This window comes from Microtus oregoni, unplaced genomic scaffold (assembly GCF_018167655.1).
Source record: "Microtus oregoni isolate MIOR12 unplaced genomic scaffold, Mior012 000002F_ref0000024, whole genome shotgun sequence".
In the NCBI taxonomy this organism is placed as follows: domain Eukaryota; kingdom Metazoa; phylum Chordata; class Mammalia; order Rodentia; family Cricetidae; genus Microtus; species Microtus oregoni.
In genome coordinates, this window is record NW_024543061.1 from 6,656,499 (window position 1) to 6,676,134 (window position 19,636).

General features: G+C 39.1%; 1 protein-coding gene across 1 annotated transcript in view; it reads left to right on the plus strand.

Annotated features, from left to right (window-relative positions):
• Positions 1-19,636, plus strand: part of Prdm5 (PR/SET domain 5) — a 155,550-nt gene that overhangs the window by 34,056 nt on the left and 101,858 nt on the right. The window contains exon 3 of the mRNA XM_041641533.1: positions 10,532-10,654. Coding sequence (XP_041497467.1) covers positions 10,532-10,654 — 123 coding nt within the window. The remainder of the gene's footprint in view (positions 1-10,531; positions 10,655-19,636) is intronic.

Sequence of the window (19,636 nt, forward strand, 5' to 3'; positions counted from 1 at the left end):
GATGCTATTTGTGTTCTGTTTACTCTGTATTTTTGTGTTCATCAAGGTGTTTTATCATTTTCCTGGGTATTGTATTAAACAAGTGCTGTAGGCTAAAAGTCTCCTTGAGGGCACTGCTGATTTCGTTCATGGGAGTCGTGAGCTTGCTTCCTTTTGGCCTGTGTTGTTACAAACTGTATCTCTGATCTACATGTTACACTAAAAAGTGAGTCAAGAGGCTCAGGGGTTAAGAATTTTCCACAAAGTTAGTAATATTATTTACAGCAACTCTAAAGCACCAGCACACGTATAAGCCTCTAGAGCATAGAAGTTTTCCAGGGAGGGCCTTATATTTGCTTGAAACTACCTGAGAATCTTTGTTTGCTTTGCATGTAAAGAAGATTAATGTTCATGAACTTGAATAAATTTTATTTAATGGCTTGGCCTATAATTTATTCACTGTATGATAAATGACTGCTCTAAATTAATTTTGTTCTCTGAAGAATTTTTAGAAAAGCTTAGATTATTAATATTTTGATGTATGTTTTTGCTGTTTTTTAACTTTTGATTTAATGAGCCATAGTTTTAACGATATCTTCCCTTCTGTCAGACCCCAGAGGAAGATTGAAATTCACATATGTTCTTTTGTCTGTAGTTGGCTAGACTTGTATTTTCTTACTCTTAGATGATTCAAAATTCAGGGGAGGGCTTTGGTGACTTGACTGGGTCCTCCAGATTGTCTCTAGAATGTATGCTAATTTGGTTATTGCCCTTGATCTGAAAAGGAATGTATTCCTGAGTGTAGGAGAGACTGCAGATCTTAACACTGCTTGGTCTGTTTTTATGTATTGGCTCCACACTTGGGCCCCAGAGGTGTGGGAGTAAATAGTTCTCATGAAGAGAACCTTGGAAACGGTGCTGCTGATCAGCCTTATGGAATCTGCATCCATGCTGTCTTGTAAGCTCAGCCCATTCTGCATCTCTGTTCTCAGGCAGACTAACATGTTTTCTTTTCTTTTTTTTAAATTTTTATAAATAATACCATTCAAAATTTTCACTTCCTCCCCTCCTCCCATTTCCCTCCTGCTGCTCCCCCACTCACCTTTTCCACTCCCCCTCCAGTCCTAAGAGAGGACAGGGTACCCTGCCCTATGGGAAGGGGAGAGGAAGAGTGAGAAGGGAGAAGGGGAGGACTGGGGAGAGCTTGGGGGAGTGGGATGGTTGAGATGTAGGAAGTGTGGATATGGGAGCAGGGAAGAAGATATCTTAATTAAGGGAGCCATTTTAGGGTTGGCAAGAGGCTTTGCTCTAGAGGGGCTCTCAGGTGTCCACAGGGATGTCTCCAGCTAGGTCCTTGGGCAGCAGAGAAGAGGGTGCCTGAACTGGCCTTGTCCCATAGTCACACTGATGACTATCTTGAATATCACCATAGAACATGCTCTTCTTTAACTCAGTGGCATTGCCCTTTCTCTCACTGCCAGTGCGGAGCACCTGCTGTCACCCTCAGACGTTTATCTTCTCTTGCTGAAGTGGAAGAACTCTACTGGTTTGTCCAATTGCTTATGTTAGCTTCTAAGTCCATAGGCCCTCTTCTGGAATTAATTAAATCCAAAGAGCAAGTAATATGAAGCACTGTTATATCCTATATTACCTTTATAAAAGTCACTTTAGGAGTCAGCTTTAAAAACACCTGCTTTAAGGAAATCTAGTGTTCTGGAGGAACATCTTCAGTTTATGTAGATGTAAAAGCACCAAATCTTTAGCTATTACCCCAGGAAAATTGAGTAGAGTGACCGTATGTAGATCAAACAGCAGATGCCAGAGTCAAGAAGGTCCATTAGTGAAAGCAAGGTATTTTTGGTTCTCATGAAAACAGGCTGTGGTTTGAAGCTGTTTTCTCTTGAAGAGTGCATCCCCACAACCCCGTCATTCAGTGAGCATATGTGAAGGCTGAAGTAGTGAGAAGAGTTTGCTGGCCATTCCTGTTTCATATAAGGCTTTTTGTATATGCATGCACAGGGTTTCATATCAGGCTTTTTGTATATGCACACCAAGGACAGCTTTTTCCCTCAGTAATGTGAGATAGGTCTGGACAAAGAAAGTGTTTTGTCACTTAGAAATTTTAGGGGAGTTATTTTAAAGGGTGGGTAGTTGTAACATGAGAAGCATGCCCTTCTGGAAAACCTTAGCTTTAAAAGTTTACTTTAAAGCTCCAAACTGAAGTCACATAATACTCTTGAACATCAAGTTCCCTGACTTCTCTTTATTGTGTTCTACATCTGTAATTTGTGTTAGTTGCGTATCAAGGTGATGAGGCTGTAGAAAATATTTCAGTTAGTAGCATCTTTACTGTTGCATTTTTGATGCGACTAGATACAACCATGGAAGTATGTCGGCAGCTTTGCTGTAAGTAGGGAATACTGCCCATTTCAGCACTTAGTGTCTGGAGACAGCCGATAAATGGGAAGTGGAGAATGTGACTTAATTATTTTCAAATTAGGAAGAATTGATTGTAATCTGAGTTAGCATTAACATATACAGTGACTACATAATAATTCTCTCTTCTTCCCTTCCCCTTACTATCATTAATTTCCTTACATTAAACATGCTTATATTGATTTTTAAAGGCAATTACACTATTTTTATATAAGCAGCAATATTGGGAGATTACAAGCCATCAGTTAGTATCTCATCAAATGAAAGAAGCAAGATAATCAGGACCTTGGCCCCACAGCTTCAGTAGGCTGAAGGTGGGCCGCTAGCTGGGGTGAATGTGGACGTAGAACTTTTCAGACTCTCCCTAACAACATCTTGATAAACCATTCTAGACTTGTGACCTAATGTCTACCAGGTAAGAGTACTATTTTATGCTAATGTTTATGATAATGAGATTGATATATTATCAGGATAGCAACCAGAAAACTTGGTTCCAGGAGTGGGATATTCATTTTCTATTATTGCCTTTAAAATTACCATGAATGCAGTAGCTTGAGAAACTACCTTGTTATTATCTTATGGTTCTGAAGAGGAAAAGCCCAGGTGTAACTCTGCTTTCAGTTCTCACTAAGCCAGGCTAGATCTAGGAGTTGGCAGGCCTGAGTTCATTTTTTAAAAAGCATATGTATTTGTGTATATGTGTGAATACTTACATGTAAATGTGTGTCCCATGTGAGTGCATGTGGCCTGCAAGAGCTGGATGAGGCTATTGGATCTGGTGGAGTTACAGATGGTTGTGAGCTAGTCCTGTGGGTGCTGGGAATGAGCCTGTGCTGCCTTTAAGCACAGCACCCTCTCTAGCAAGTCATCTCTCTGTCCCCAGGCCTGGGTTCTTTCTGGAGCTGGTGACTGCTTCCAAGCTTGTTCAATCTGGCTGCATTTTATTCCCTTAGGCCAGTGGTTCTCAACCTGTGGGTTGTGACCTTGAGGGAGTTGAATGACCCTTTCACAGGGGTCACATAAGACCTTCTGAAAACACAGATATTCACATTATGATTTAACAGTTATGAATTAACATTGAAATTGCAGTTATGAAATAGCAATGAAAATAATTATATGGTTGGGGTCACTAGAACATGAACAACTGTATTAAAGGGTTACAACTCTAGGAAGGTTGAGAACCATTGACCTAGACTCTAAGGCTGAGGTCCTCACTTTATTGCTGGCTACTGGCCAGAGTCATCTTTCAATGCTTAGTTCCCTTAGTGACACTTTTCAAACTACCTCTGGGATTCTGTGTCTCAGCTTTGGAGAAACTCCCTTATGTTGAATCCTTCTTATTTTCGCACTCTGACTTCACTCCTTATGAGAAAGTGAGCATTCTACAGTTTAACAAACAAATAAAAATATACCCTTAATTATTCTATATTCCTTTCCATAAATAACATGACCTTAGAAAGAATCCCTTTTCTACTTACATTTCAGTCTCAGATGCTGACAGTTATGCAGGAGTGGGCATTATAAAAAGTTATTTGTAGAGCTCTCTTCACTAGTTGGCAGCAGGTATCAGGGTGGCACACATACTAAGGTAGTATGACAAAGATAGTGGCTCATAATTGGATGGGCATGCTTCAAGCCCCGGCTTCAGGAATAGCTTTGAAGGGTTTTTGTTTTTGTTTTTGTTCCCCCCCAAAGATATTCATTCAGTTTGTCCCTCAGTTTTCAAAGCACCCGCCTTTATAGAGCAGTTTTGGGAACTAAAAAGATTCTATTTTATACTGTGTTGCTATGTGCTTGGCACGTAATAAACACTCCATAACTATTAATTGTTATTGCTGTTATTTGTTCTTCAAAGCAGAATTCTTTCCTGGCATGTCTCACTTCTCATGTAATGAACTTGACTGTTGAATCCAAAGCACATGTTCAGTAAAAACAACAAATGTTAAACAAAAGGAGTTTTCATCACTGTGGAATCCTGTTCTTGAGCATCTGTCTGGTTCATGCATTCTACCACAGGTGGACCCTTGTGCTCTTACACGGTTGGGGCCAGGTGTGTGTGTGTGTGTGTGTGTGTGTGTGTGTGTGTGTGTGACTGAGTTTATGTTGGAAATGAGGTGAAAGGAAAGGAGAGAGATCTGAGGTGAGCATGCAAATCAACCTGGGAAGAAAGCAGAGGGTAGTCTTTAAACAGATAGTGGTGTGAGAGACTGGGCAGTTATGAAAGTATTGTTAGGAGTATATTTGAGAATATGTTTAAGTCAATGTGGAAAGAAAAGTTATGAAAAGGCGATTTATTAAAACATGCCTCCAAACCAAGAACTTTTTTTTTTTTTTTGACAAAAAATGTTGAAGGTGGAAGTCCTGGTGGAGGTGAGGTGGGTCAGACTGGAGTAGTCTGTCCTTGGAAGTCCTGTTGGTTGGTCTTGGTCAAGAAAAGGTGAGAGGATTTCCTAGCATGACTCGTGGGACCCGAGCCTCACTGTTCTTTCCGTAAGATTGTTTACAGTGTTATCAGAACAATGTATTGGCGAACCGTAAGAGAAAGGTGCAGATGGAGTCTAGAGAAGCACAAAGCCAGCTTTCTTCTGCCATGCTTCTCTGGTGTCACCAGCAGTGAAAATGGAAGCCACACCTGTGCCATGTTTCTGTGTCAAGAAACCAAGTGTAGGTTTTACTGGGTGCTTTTCACAATGTCTTCTCTGCTCTGCGGTTTATGTTTCTTTTCGCTCAAGCAAATGAACTGTTTGCATTTTTATAGCCAGATGTATTACATGTTTCTAGTGATTACAATGCATATGTATTCAACTTTATATTTCCCAGAACAATATTTTACAGGCTCAAACAAGGTTTCATATTTCCTTAATAATACTCAAAATGCTAATTAAGTAAAAGAACCATATTTAAAAATTTCTTCAAAAGCTTTTCCTGGCACATCTTAAAGTTACCAATGTTAGGTTCAGTGAACACTCAGTACTAATAAGGGATACAACTTTTCTAGTATTTTAGCATATAATTATGATTATTAGATGATTATAATAATTGGTAATTGGCGCATAGGTACATTCATTTCTAAGATCATAATGCATTTTCCAGAACTGACACACAGTAAGAATTAGTATATCTTAGCTTTAACTGTCTCCCTTCCGCTCCCACTATCCAAATCTGTACCTTGCCTCTGCATCTGTGCTGCTACTCATGGGGTGCCACCACGCCCAGCTGGACCTGTCTTATAAAGAGTCTGTTCAGTCAAGATCACTTAACAGGGTGCTGAGCTACAGTGTAAACCCATACCCCTATTTCCTGAACGCCTCACTTTCTGTACTGACACTCTTTTGGTGTTTAGAAGCATCCAAACCTTTGAATCTCTTGAAAAACATGAAGGGAAACATGCTCTGTGCTTGGAAACTATAAATCATCAGCTTGCTTGTGACAGTGCTCATGGTCTCCGGGTGTTTTGGTCTTTTGGTTTAAATTTGATAACTGAGATGTCAGATTACAATCCAGAATCTCTTGCTTTTCAGTACTTGTAAAGTATCTTGACATTGGACTAATTAAGCTCTGAAGGCAGGGCATATGGTTTCCTTCAGTTAAAAAAATTGCAGAGAAGTGCTTGAAATTTAAATCAAAAGATGACATTTTATACATTAAAGGCATGCGTGCTGTCAGTCTCAGCATTCTGAACCACTGTTCTGAAAAGCCTTGCTAATTACACACGTCTTCTCTGGGAAGTCGTGAGATGACTGAAGGACATAATGATGAATCAATTGTTTTAGATGATTTTTTCTTTCCTTTGAGAAAGAATTTCTCTGTAGCATTGGAACCTGTCTTGGAACTAGCTCTTGTAGAGCAGGCTGGCCTTGAACTCACAGTAATCCACCTGCCTCTGCCTCCCAAGGACTGGGATTAAAGGCGTGTGCCACCACCGCCTGGCCATATTCTTACTTTTCCACTCACCTGTGAAGATGAGCTAATTGAGCTGAATTTTTGTGTGTTTGTCTTCCTCTGAAATAAGCTGATTTGGAAGATGAAGTGAGTTGTGGCTTTCCTTTGCTGGTCTTAGATCTGAAAGAAGGTGCATACCTATGGTAGCAAATATGGACATATTTTTTCTTCCTCCTGAACACTAGAAAAGCAAAATCATTATTGAACAGGAGCTGGAAACAGTCGCATTGCCATTTGGGCGCAGTCTTCAATGATGGAGGAGCCGGGCACAGAGAGATGTGAAACAGCCCGATTTTGTCTTCTACTTTCCATAGGGTGTCTTTCCCTTTGACTTTAGGCAACAGCTTTGTGTTGCTAGTGTAGGAAAGCTGGATAAATCGTGAACTGAGATGATTTTAATATGAAATGCTGATGTCATTATGGGCCTGCTTTGTAGAAGACTGTCTTAAGTGGGGCAGTAATAAATTGTTTCACTTCCTTGAAATTTTAAGTAAAAGGCGTTGGGAGACTAGTTTTGTGCTTTGGCTGCAAAGCATACAAGCTGTTGGAATAAGAAGCGCTTTTAGTTTTCTTTGTTAGATGTCAAAAATGTTGAATATATAACCTCAGGGCTCATTATCAAATTAAGACAGTTAAATGGATGCTTTAATAGTAGCTATCTGCCTAGGGTGTCTTAACTGGCTTGTGCTGAAAGAGCAAGGGTGTCTCCTTCAGAGGGTGTGTCATCAAGTGAACTGTGAAAAGAGCAGGATGATGCAGTCTTATGAGCAGGTAATGCAACAGTGTGACAAGGGCAGGAAGATGCAGTCTTAGGAATAGGTAATGCAGTGGTTTCACAGGAGCTGCAGACTGCAGGGCAACACACAGCTCAGTAATGGGCCAAGAAGGGATGCTTAACAGTCTGTGAGTGCAGGTGATTGCAATAAGATGGGCATTGACTCTACCACCAAACAAAGGTAGGTTTTCACATATAAAGATTTGGGCAGTGTACAGTAATTTCTCACCATTATTTTTGTTATGAGATTATAAATAACAGTAAGTATACATTGTTTTATTAAAAATAATACATTTCAGAAGAATTTCAATAAGAAGTTGTGTATTTCTCTTAAGATGGAATATTGTATGAGGATCAATCAGCTGAAAAATGTGTCTATCTGGTGAACCAAAAATGAAAGCAGGTTGCTAATACTAAGTGGGTTAATTTCTTTTTCTACTTTTGTGATAAAATACCCTAACAAAAGCAACTTAATGAGGTAGGGGCTTTGCTTGGCTCCCAGTTATAGTATAATCCATTATGGCTGGAAAGAAGTTGCTGGTCACATGGCATCCACAGTCAGGAACGGAGAGTGATGGATGCATGTTGCTCAGGTTTCTTTCTCCACTTCTACAGTCCAGGATCCCAGCCCAGGGAATGGCACCACCCACAGTGCAGTTCCTTATTGCAGTTAATGTAATTGATATAATTTTTGATAGTCATGTCCAGCAGCAGTCTTTCAGATAATTATAGATTCTATCAAGTTGACAGTTAATACTAATCATTATATTGACTGAAAATAGTTGGAGCCTAGGGTCCTGAGACAAAACTGAAATAAAATGAACAGTCCTACTCCTTAAATGTACTTATTATAGTAAACCTGAGAAAGTTTTGTTAATGTCTATCTTCTTTGCATTGAGTTCAAATGTCAAGCACATTTGATCACGTTATAAAATACAGAGTAATGAATGTATTACTGAGGGGCTCATTACAAGTCCCTGACTAGGCCCCTCTTCAAGCTGAGATGGCATTGACAAGCACATGTTCTAATATTCTTTTACTCATTGAAATTTGGATTTTAGCAATAGTTAGGATTTTAAATTATAGTTTCTTTAAGAAAATAATATTTTTCATCTATGTAGCAGGATGACTACTTGTGAGTTATTTGGGTATTAGAAATAAAAACATTTTAAAACTGTAGTTATGATGGTACTTGAAGGGAAGGATTTTATGCCACACATCTACAATTGTTACTGTTTTAAATGAAACTTCTCTTTGAGTGGTAGGTATACAGTGTGTTTTAAATCCAGCAGAACATTATTGCTGCTGGTTATTTATTTATTTATTTATTTATTTATTTATATTCTCCTTGGGTCAGTGAGGCTTGAAGCAGGGAGGCAGAACAAATTTCAGTACCAGTTTGGTTTTTTTTTTGTTGTTGTTGTTGTTCTTAGAATTATAACTAATTCTCACAATACTGACCTAAGTATTCAAGAGACACACAAGGCTTTTAGCAGTTAAAATACTGAAAATTAAATTTCTGCTTTCCAGCGATCATTGCAAATCTCTTTAGAGATACTGTAAGGATTATTGAAAATTGTTTGGCTTTGGAAAGAAACAGCTCTTTGAGCAATGGCAGATATCAGACAATAGGAATAGGCTAGCTGATTTTTTTGCCTTCTATACAATATATGTGAGAATCTTGAAGTTTCACCCGTTTTTTTTCCAACAGATGAGTTTTAAACAGATTTTTGGGTAGAAATCATTGCACGTACACTGTGGGGACTGTGTGGGTGGCTTCTCGGTCTGTTTGTTTGTGACTTGTCATCTGCCACTCGATCCCAATGCCGATCATTTCTCAGGTGTGCTTATCACATCTTCTTCAGCCTTTCTCCTCTTCCTTGTGTACATCAAGCTCGTTTTCAAAACTCAGAGCTTTCTGCTGCTTTTGCTTGCTGCTCTGTTTGAAAATCATTCTCCAGCTCCTTCTCCCCTTGAGAGCACTTGCGTTAGAACCACCTCATCAAAGATGCTTACCTAGCCTTTCCTCTGTGACTTACTTTTCTGGAGTCTGCTTGATTTTTCTTCCTGGTCGTCGTAGTAACATGAAGTTTCATTCTATGTTTGTTTACTCTGAAGTCCTGTGAGCTCAGAGACTGAGTTTGTTTTGTTTGTAGAAACATTCTTAGTCCTGGGCAATCCAGGACTCAGCAGTAGTTTGTTGAATGAGTAAATGTGCAGATGTGCCATGAAAAATGCATGCCCCATGCATTTGGTGTCCTTGGATGTTTCTCTTACCTCATTTGTACTTCCAGTACATTTCTAGATTTTGCATGCCATTCATTTTTTGTATATTCTCTGCTGGATTAAAATATTTATTTTAGGTGTACATCCTCTGCTGGATTAAAATATTTACTTTACTTTATTTTAGGGGTATGGTTGTTTTGCTTACGTTATGTCTATGTATTACTTGTGTCCAGTGCCCAAAGAGGCTAGAAGAGGGTGTCACACCTGTACAAGGAGAGTTACAGGGGTTGTTAGCCACTATGTGGGCGCTGAGAATTGGATTTTCATTCTCTGAAATCTTTCCATCTCTTCTCTGCTGGATTTCAGCTATACATATACACAAGTGGAAGTTGCTGCCTGTATGTTGTTAAAGAGGGCCAGCGTAACCAATAATGGAGGATGGAGACAGTAGATTCCAAGCGTCTTGAGTTCAAGAGCATTCAATGGACTGATTCATTTCTTCCCCCCTCCCTCCCTCCCTCCCTCCCTCCCTTCCTTCCTTCTTTCCTTCCGTTACTTCTTTCCCTGTTAAAATATTATGTTTTACCTGCAAGATTTATAGCTAGAGACTATGTAAAATGCAACAAATAAAAAATATTGTTCAAAGAAATTCATGAGTACATTTTTTAATGACAAAATAGAGTCTGTTTTCTTTATCCCCTAGAAAGGCCCGTGTCCCATGAGCTGTCACACCTCCTAGTTGGATTAGTCAGTTCCCCTTCTTCAGATAATTCTCTAAACATATGGAAAGAGAATTGAAAGAGATTGCCCCGACTCCGCTCATCTCACTTGGGAGGTAGTGCTGCTTTCTTCCATGGAGACACAAGACAGATTGTGTTATGATTGCCTCCTGAACAACTGTGATTGTCACATGTATATTTAAATACACCTGCAAAATGGACACAGAAAAGATGTTATGTCTCTGAGATTTGAGAACAGTTGTGAGTCATGCAGACATCTGCCAAATTAAATAGTAGGCTCTTTTTATACATATGTTTAAATCATGAGTGCTGTTAGTTTAAACTTATTCAATGCTTATCAATAAAAAGATGTATACTTCAGAAAAATATGTAGTATTCCACCCTTGGTAAATTTAGCATGATTAATATGAATTTTTTGTTTGTTTTGTTTTAGGTTCGTGGGAGCAAGGGAGAAGTTCTGTATATTTTGGATGCTACTAACCCTAGACACTCCAACTGGCTTCGCTTTGTTCATGAGGCACCATCTCAGGAGCGGAAGAACCTGGCTGCCATTCAAGTGAGCTTGTTGGCTTTGTATGTACAGTGCACCATAAGAGTAATGAATTAATTTATGGATCTATTCTGTGTCGTCAGCTTATTTCCCCGTGATCAGCTTCAAATAACAGTACCTAAGTCTTAAAAACAGAGAAAATTATCATGGTCTTCATATGCAGGCAAAAGCAACCGAACTGTCAGCTAAAACCAGGTCACTGGCTTTATGGGAATTCTTGGGGGGGGGGGGAATGATTTACATGGTTTGATACTGTGCTTGGCAGAGCTTGCCTTCAAATACTTTTATTTTCTTAAGTGATTTTTTTCTTGATAGCACTTTGGTTTGCTAGCTGTTCTGGCTCTTTGTACGCTGCCATTGATTCTTCTTTGAGAAAGGCCTCCTGGAGACCTTGTTCATGTGTGCTTCCCCACAGTCCAACTGAGGCCCTTGGGGGTCGTGTGGTTTTGAGACTTTTCAGATAAATAGATTCGGTGGGATACATTTAAGTATCTCTCTGTGCTTAGAAACTTTTGGCTCAAGAAATAGTAGACACTGGCAAATCCAAAATCTGCAGAGTAGATGTCTCAATTTGAATCCAAGAACCTAAAGCTCCTGTAGAGCCACGAAGGCTGCTTGGAACAAGCTGAAGATATGGTGTTTCTGTTATGGTGACCAAGCAGTATGGCAGCATTGTGTTCTCTTCAGCCCTTCAACTGACTGGATGAAGCCCACTCATATTGTGAGAGTCAGTATTCCTTACTGATTCAGATTTTACTCTCATCTGAAACTGTTTTCATAAAAACACACAGCCTACGGTTTAATCAGCTGTCAGCCACTACATGCCCAGTTAGGCCGACCCATAAAAACAATTCCACAAGTAGGACCACATCTTGCTGAATTCTGTTTCATTGTACAGCAGTATACTGCCACACAAAACATTTGGTGCCTGTACAGACTATGAGGTGAAGTTAGCAATTATCCAATGGCAATACAGGCAAAAGGAAAAGAAGCAAGTATAGAGTGAGCCTATAAATAAAAGACCAGTCAGAGAAAACAAGAGAATTAAGGGACACCATGGGGTGATGATAAACTGACTCATCCCATGTAAAACTTTCTTTCCTGACTGAACTGCAGAAGTCAAGAAGCCATGGCTGACAGAAACAAGAAGGGAAGAAAGATAACTGGGCAAACTGACTATACTCTTTTGTGTGTGATTATTTGCTTATAGAAATTTATTATTAGTGCACTGATTATGCATTATCCTAAACCAGCTGTGGTGAGGGGAAAATCCACAGCACTGTTTAATTTCATGAAAAAATATAGTCATCTGGTGTTCAATTTCCTATCCTCAGCTAAACAATTTCTCCTTTAATACGAGGGTTAGGAAAGCTGTATTTCCCTGTATGGACACATAGAATTGACTCTAATAGGGTCCCAAATGAGAGTGTCCCAGACACTCAGTGACCACTTTCCTTCCCCCATGGCAGCTGTATCCCTTTCCTTGAGACAGTTTAGGAGTCTGTGAAAGAAAATGGTTGCTGTTGTGGTCCCTCCACACATAAGTGATGACTTAAGAAGGGCGTCAAGGTAAGGGCAGGATTAGAATATGACAAGAGCCTCTGCGAAACATCATTGTTGATTTAATTAGGGTCTAAATCTGTTCAGAGGCCACTGCAAGGATATTGTTGTGGAAGCAAAGACACTAGCTTGTTTTCTTTTAGTGTTGATTTGCCCTTTCTTAATGGGAATGGATGTACCATTACTTGGTTTTGTCATGGTATACATAGGAACCTTATTATCTCCCTTGAGGTAGCAACTTTCTCACTTGAACAGTAGCTGTAGGTTCAGACTGTTGAGGCTTCAAAATCACATTTGAGTAAGGGTCAATGAGCATAATAGTTAGGTCTCATGACTGAAAACAAAGCCAGACTTCTAATTGGCAAGAATGCTCTCTTGAGAGTTGCATTCCAGAAACTCTGAGTGGGTAAGACACAAGCGTAATGTTTCCTGAATTATGAATCACTTGCATTCCAAATTGCATCTGAAATTTCGGGTATTCGGGAAATTTTTTATTTGAGCTGTATGCCCTAGGGGTGGAGTAAATGAGAAACATTTGTGACTATGTGGCTTGCTTGGTGGAAAACGTCAATACTTGGTCCAATTTTTTTGGACAAGGGATTAAGAATTTCAGGTCTGTTTTGGCAGATGATTGGAACTCCTTCATGGAAGCTCAATTATATTTGTAGGTTTGTGATTTATTTGATTTTTGGAAATTTGCTTTGGAAATGATGATTAAATATCTAAATTGCCAAAGAAGGATCCAGGGAGCAAATATTTCTTCCCACATGGACCCTTTGCAGAATAATCAGTTGAATTGTGTATTTAGACTTTGGAAACGTTTCCAACTTAGACTAGAAGGTTCTGAATATGAAAGATGTGTCTATAAGTGATGCAGAAGCCCTCTTAAACGTCTGAAGAGCAGTGACGCTTCTCAGAGTTACTTTTGTGCCTCTAAATGAATACATGCGTATAGTATTTGATAAAGTATGGTAAGTTAGTGTTTTATAGGCTTATAAAAACCTTTGTTCTGATTTTTAAATAGAGAACAATTTAGTTAAAATTACTCAGCTAAATAGTGAGTTACGCTATTTGGAAAAGAAACTGAATTCTTTGTATTTTCCAAGGTACTGTACTTCATGCTCCTCTGTACCCCATCTCCAGACTTGTCTTCCCTAGGGCCTTTGCTGTATGTATGTGGTTGGCATGAATGAAAAAGTGACTTGGTGTTTATGGGGATCTTGTTACATGAAGGGATTCTTTGGGTCCTCATTGATATCATGAAGAAGGCTGGATATGAAGATATTCTAAATGATGAAGAGTCTGCAGATTAGGTCAGGGTAGGGGTGCTCATCAGGGGAGGATTAACCACATGTAAACCACTTGTCTGAAAAATAGTATTTTACATTTGTACCCTATAGAGATTTGTCACAAAAATCAAGATTCTTCGTGAGAAAATGTCACTATAAACCAAGATATTACGGGTATTTGGCATAAACTTTAACTCAAAGATTGCAAAAGAAAAATTGAAAAACTTGTCCTTGATAAGTCGTTTGTAGACTTTACATTTTTCATCCTCACAGAAAAAAAAAAAAACAGTATTAACAGAAGTTAGTGATGACGCAAAAGTTGTGCCCCCATCTACCAGCACACTCAGAAAAGGCTTTCTGTGCAGAGTATTGCCCATCACATCCTTAGTCGCAAGTGGAACAAAATTTGTCCTTAGGCAACTTGAAGCTCCTTTTTTTTTTTGAAGCTCCTTTTTAAGGAGTGTGTATGGCTAAGACAGATATATCAATAGGAAGAGTGCTAAGCGCAGTGTTTTATAGACTGCAAATAGCCTTTCAAAGTGATGAACAAAGCATTATTGGTGAAAGCACTTTATTTTTAAATGGAAGTAAGTTTTGGTTTTTGTACCTCCAATCCTAGAAATCATAGCAATTGTTAACTCTATATTCACCAAAGGTCAGTTCATTATCTGTGTCTCTCCCAGCGGTAAGAGCATGTTACTATGGTGTGTTACCAGTATGTTATGGGAGTCATTTCTTAAGAGTATAGATTTTGATATATACTCAGTTTATACTCGGTATATATACTGGTCATCTTGATTATCTTTGTCACCAGTTGAACTCTGACATGATTTAAAAAGACAGTTTAGCAACAGAGCAATGGACAAAGAGGGTCTTATGTAGTTGTGGGGTTGGCTGTAGAGGTTTGTGACATTGGGAAGGTGCGAAGTCCAGGCAAAGAGTGTGTGTATAAGATTTGAGCATGAACTTCCTTTTCACCAGGAGCTTTGTAGTTGATGTTCATAGACAGTTTGACAGTGGCTATGTCTGTCGTTTGATTGATTTGTGCTATAGCCCTGCACACTGTCTTATGTTTAATTAATTGGACATTTGTCTGACTGACATGCCTATGGCTTCTCCAGCTGGCTTGAGATGGTCATATTTAATATCCTGGCATGAACAATGTAATGTATTCTGGCTTCCTTCCCTGATGTCAGTTGCGGTTCTTGCGGTGGGTCTTTACACATTTTCTATGGTATCATCTTTCCATTCAGAGGCAAGAACAGAAAGGGGATAGTCACTTTTACTGGTGGTTATTCCAGTTCTTCCCCAGCTGGGCTGTAAGGACTTCCCCCAACTCCATTCAGTCCTCATTTCTATGTTTTGGAATAACATACAACTTCATAGATCTTACCTTTTCCTTTATATTTTAAAATTGTATATTATTAAGTATATATTCATTTATAGTGATATCTTTGCTTACATTGTGTTTCATCTCATAAAACTACTAATGCCATGCATATAATGTTGACATAGAATCATTCTTTGAAGCACTTTGCTCCTTAATATAGGGTTTAACTCATTATTAAAACTCATATAGTAGCTTCATGATGATTTTACTCTCAGAAAGTCCATTGGTAAGTGTAACCAAAGCAGAGAAGCACATAGAAGTGATTTTCCATAAATTATGATACATCAAATTATTATAAAACCTTAACACATTTATCAGTTTTTTGCTTCAGTGCATCCCAAGATCAAATACATCTTTCTATATTATTGTTGAAAACAAATGAACAAAAATCCTGTACTAGATTGGCGAACAAACCTAAAGCCACACTATATGATGTTCAAATGGCAGAACATTGTTAGAACCCTGTTGGCCCCTTAGTCTGCCGATATCTCTATGTGCAGTATCTGCCATTTCCAGAAATTCCACATTTTATTATACTTTTGCTATTTTTAAAAATCTCAGAAATAGTAATGTTCTTTATTTAAAGCCAGGAGATAATTTTCATAGCCACTTCCTTTAAATCTAGTGTTGGATTGAAATCTTGGGCACGATGGGGCTGGAGTTGTTGCTCATTTGGCAAAGTGAGTGCCTGAAACCCTTAAGGCCCTGGCTTCTTCCCCCAGCACTGTTTAAATTAGATGTAGTGGAACAGGCTTATAATCCTAGGATTTAGGAAATGGAGGAAGAAGGGCCAGAATTCAAGGTCATCCCCGGTAATCTAAAACAGGTGAGGGCATTTTAAACTACCTAGGTGAGATCCTGTCAGGTATGGCAATTCCTAGGGATGCTGGAAGAACTGAACTTAGTAGCTAGATAACCCCAGTTTATAATATTTGAACTTATTAAATGAGGTAATCTTAAAGCATTCGATTTCCACCAAGTCAGATTCTTATGGTACATACCCAGTCACATTAAGTTTAATGATAAAGATGGCACTGACGCTAGGGACTAGTTAATGTGTATGTGATAGGCACGGTGCTTTCCATTTTGCATGTATCATGTGCTTTAATCCTAATAGCTTTTTCCAAATGCTAGTACTACTCGAGCTCAGGTTGCCAGGATGTGGGAGTGTGGGAAGTAGACTTTGTTATGTGTACTGTGACATCCACTTTTATTATTTCAATTCTTCCAATAGAGAGATGGAGTAAACATATAGTCAAGTTTTATCTGGAAGACTCAGTGGAATTCTTGTACATTTTAGAGCCGTGTTTCACATAGGCTTTTCGTGTTTTATTTTCAAAAGGCCCCGGGGCCCCTGCAAGGCACTTGCTATGTCTCTGAGCTGCTCCATGAGTGCCGTGACATGTGCAGCTCTACAGTCCTGAGCACTGGCCATTTTCTCATCTGCGAGACTCACAGGAAACCATAGCTGAGAAGCTCCGTGAGACTGATGGCACTCATTAGGGAGCACGTCGGTTAAGATGACATCACTGTGGAGACTATAAGTTGTCTGTTTCAATGTTTGAAACTACACTACAGTTTAAACTAAGCTTTAAAAATGCATGTCCGGGAGGGGAGAGGATGGAAGGGGAGCAGAGAAAAATATATAGCTCAGGAAAAACAATAAAAATAATAATAAAAAAATGCATGCTCCTATTTTGTGATTGTTGAGAAAGGAGATACAAATGATACTCCTTTATCTTGACTCGTGATGTCACACATCACACTACATTACAAACACACCTGCTCTCTCCTTTCTCCAGGCTTAGAGAGTGGTCCCATCTGCTTTTTGAAGCACGATTTTCTGCCTCCTGGTGTAAGTGAAACCTTTTGATGCCCTTGTCTCCAGGAATGTTTGCCTCCCCTTCCTCCTGCTACATCCACTTCTTTACCTCTAATGTGTTGTTCTCCCATGCTCCCCTGACTTCTTCCACCTTATGTAGTTAGTAGATTTTCCTCAGGTCCCAGTGCACTGTGCCATGAAACCACTGGATGTTTCTCTACATCCTTTGACTAAATTCTGCAGTAACCTCCAGTGCCATTACCCATTTCTGTCTTCAGACACTCTGTTCTTTTTTTTACATACCCACCCTCTCAGCCACTCTTTACTAATCCATTTTAAAGCTAAGTCATTCAGAACTCTTGGTGACCATTGAATTACTTAGAATTTGTTAAGAATGGAAAATTGAGTCACAACCCATTTTTGTAGCTCCTTGTGTTTTCCTAAGCAATGTTATTGCTTTTTGCTGTCTTATTAGTTTAAAACAAGGATGCATATGGTAGAGTGCTTGACCTTGGACTATATAGTCTCAAGCACAACTGTATGCTATGTGAAATATACCATTTAGGCAAACTGTTTCAACACTGGATCCAAGCTGGAATCCGGCCTTGGCTGGGGCCTTGGTGTACTTCTTGAATCCATTTCTACTGCCTATATTCTATTTCTCTCTTGATGGCAGAAGCAGTAAACCAATGCCTCACTGTCCTGCCTCCAGACTTTCCTACTTTGAGGGACTGGTGGTGCCATCTGGAATTAGAAGCTAGAATAGACCCTTTTGAAGTCCTTGTGATCAGAAATTTGATCACAGCCATAAGAAAGGTAACTAATTTAGGAAAAGAGGAGGTGGGAGGAAGGAGACACATTTGTTTAGATAACTCTAATAAGATGTGGAATAGTAAATATATTGGGAATGATAATATATAATTAAAGTACAATCCTTTCTCTGGTGGAGTTTAGCACAAATCAAGGATTCAGATAAATAAATTCAGATGTAGTAAGAGAGAGGCTTGAGCAGCCTGGGACCTGCGGTTCAGGGCTCTGGTGTGGTTATGTAGCTGAAACACTTCTTTCTTAATGTGATATAAACTATTATTTGATCAGTTATGCAAAGCTAACATTATTGGAAATTCATGCAATTTACATTTCAAACATTTTCTTCATCAAATTTTTGATTCACAACCAAAACCTTTTTCATCTTCAGTATAGTTTCTCACAGATTTTCTACTGTATCCTAATATAATGTAACAAGCAGAGAACCACCTTCCGCCTGAGATGAACATCACAGTGTCATTTAGCCAGCTCTGAGGATAGCTCCAGTCACATCCAGGAGCCACCCTGTTGGGCCAGAAGAAGTGAATGTGCAGGGCAGTGCAGTCTTCCTCGCTTGTGTATCTACAAAACCGCTCCTCAAGCTTCCAATTCCTGTAGCACTCTTTTGTTCTAAAGTTTCTTGGTCTTAGACAAATTATTAAAATTTAATAATTTAATTTGCATTGAAAATTTTTTCATTAAATATGAGGTATAGATTTTATTTATTTTATTTTTCTTCAAGCAGAGTCGCGGTTTGTTTCTTTTGCTTTTAATTCACAACAGTCTCAGTGAGTATCAGGGAAGGATGTCTGTATTTGCTTAGGATCTAAAACTGGTGCCACTTGTTCACAGGCTTGGTTTGTAAGACTGCATCCGTTCTCCTGCATAGTGTGAACTGTTCCCTGCTGTGCAGTGGCTCACCAGCCATGATTCTAAAGGATACGGATTCTCTGCACTTGTGTCTACATAGTGTTACCTGAATGTGAAGTTGATTGTTCTGCTTTCTTCATTACTATAAACACAACTTGTCCTTTTCTCGCCTCACGTCGATTCTTGCTTTGTTTGTTGTTTATTTTTGGGACAAGGTCTTGCCGGTAACCCAGGCTGGCCTCTAACTCAAGCTGCTTCTTTGATGCATCAACTCTCTATACACACCAAGTGCTAGTATAAGAGGTGCACATCATGGCAGCTGCTTGTTTTGTTTTTATTTGTGATAGATAAGGTGTTGCTTTGTAGCTGAGGCTGTTCTTGAATTTCTGATGTTTCCTACTACTCTATGAGCACTAGGATTACGGTATTACTATCATGTCTGGAAAAAGCTCTAGTAGTTTATAGTTATAAAGTCTTATTCCTGTTTGCATGAGTATAGCTGCCATGTTGAACGCTTTATCCACATGGTATCCACAGGGAAGGATTTCACTGCAGCTGTGTGTTTTCCTGGCAGAAATAACATTACTGAGGCTGAGTAAGGACTTTCGAAGCTTTCTTCTGCATGTGTCTCATGGTGTTACCACTGGAATCCCGTGTGTCAGTGGGTGTCATGTGCTCAGACATGCTTAGAGGGCAGAGAGTTCAAGGGCCGTCAGAGGCACATGGCAGCTTGCAGTAGTTAGGTTAAAATACTTTGTTGATAATAGTTACATCTCATCTTTAGCATATTTTGTGGTTAGATTAATGTTGTAGATATATGTTATTAATTTTACTGTAGAATTTTTTCCTAATGTTTCTCATCTTTAGACATGGTGTTTATATGCGGCTTGAGACTTATTCAGAGGGTTAGTAAGGAGGGACTAAGTGAGATGATAGCAGGTATCAAATTCTTGTTATCGTATTAGTTTTCTTTACTTTCATCTTTTGTCTTTTCATGCACATAACTATTGAGTAGCACTTCAACAACCTCCCCACTCTAGGGTAAAGCATGCATTCGTAAGCTGATTTTCTCATGCTTGGATTATGGCTTGATCACTTCAGCTGGATGGTGTAGATTTTCATGGCTTACTGCATTTGCAATTGAATAATTGTGCCTTTGCCAAGTGTACCATCTTGGTTTCCCTTATACCATCGACACGTGGACAGCAGCCTGCCAGTAAGTAAACAAGAACCGAATTATATCACAGACA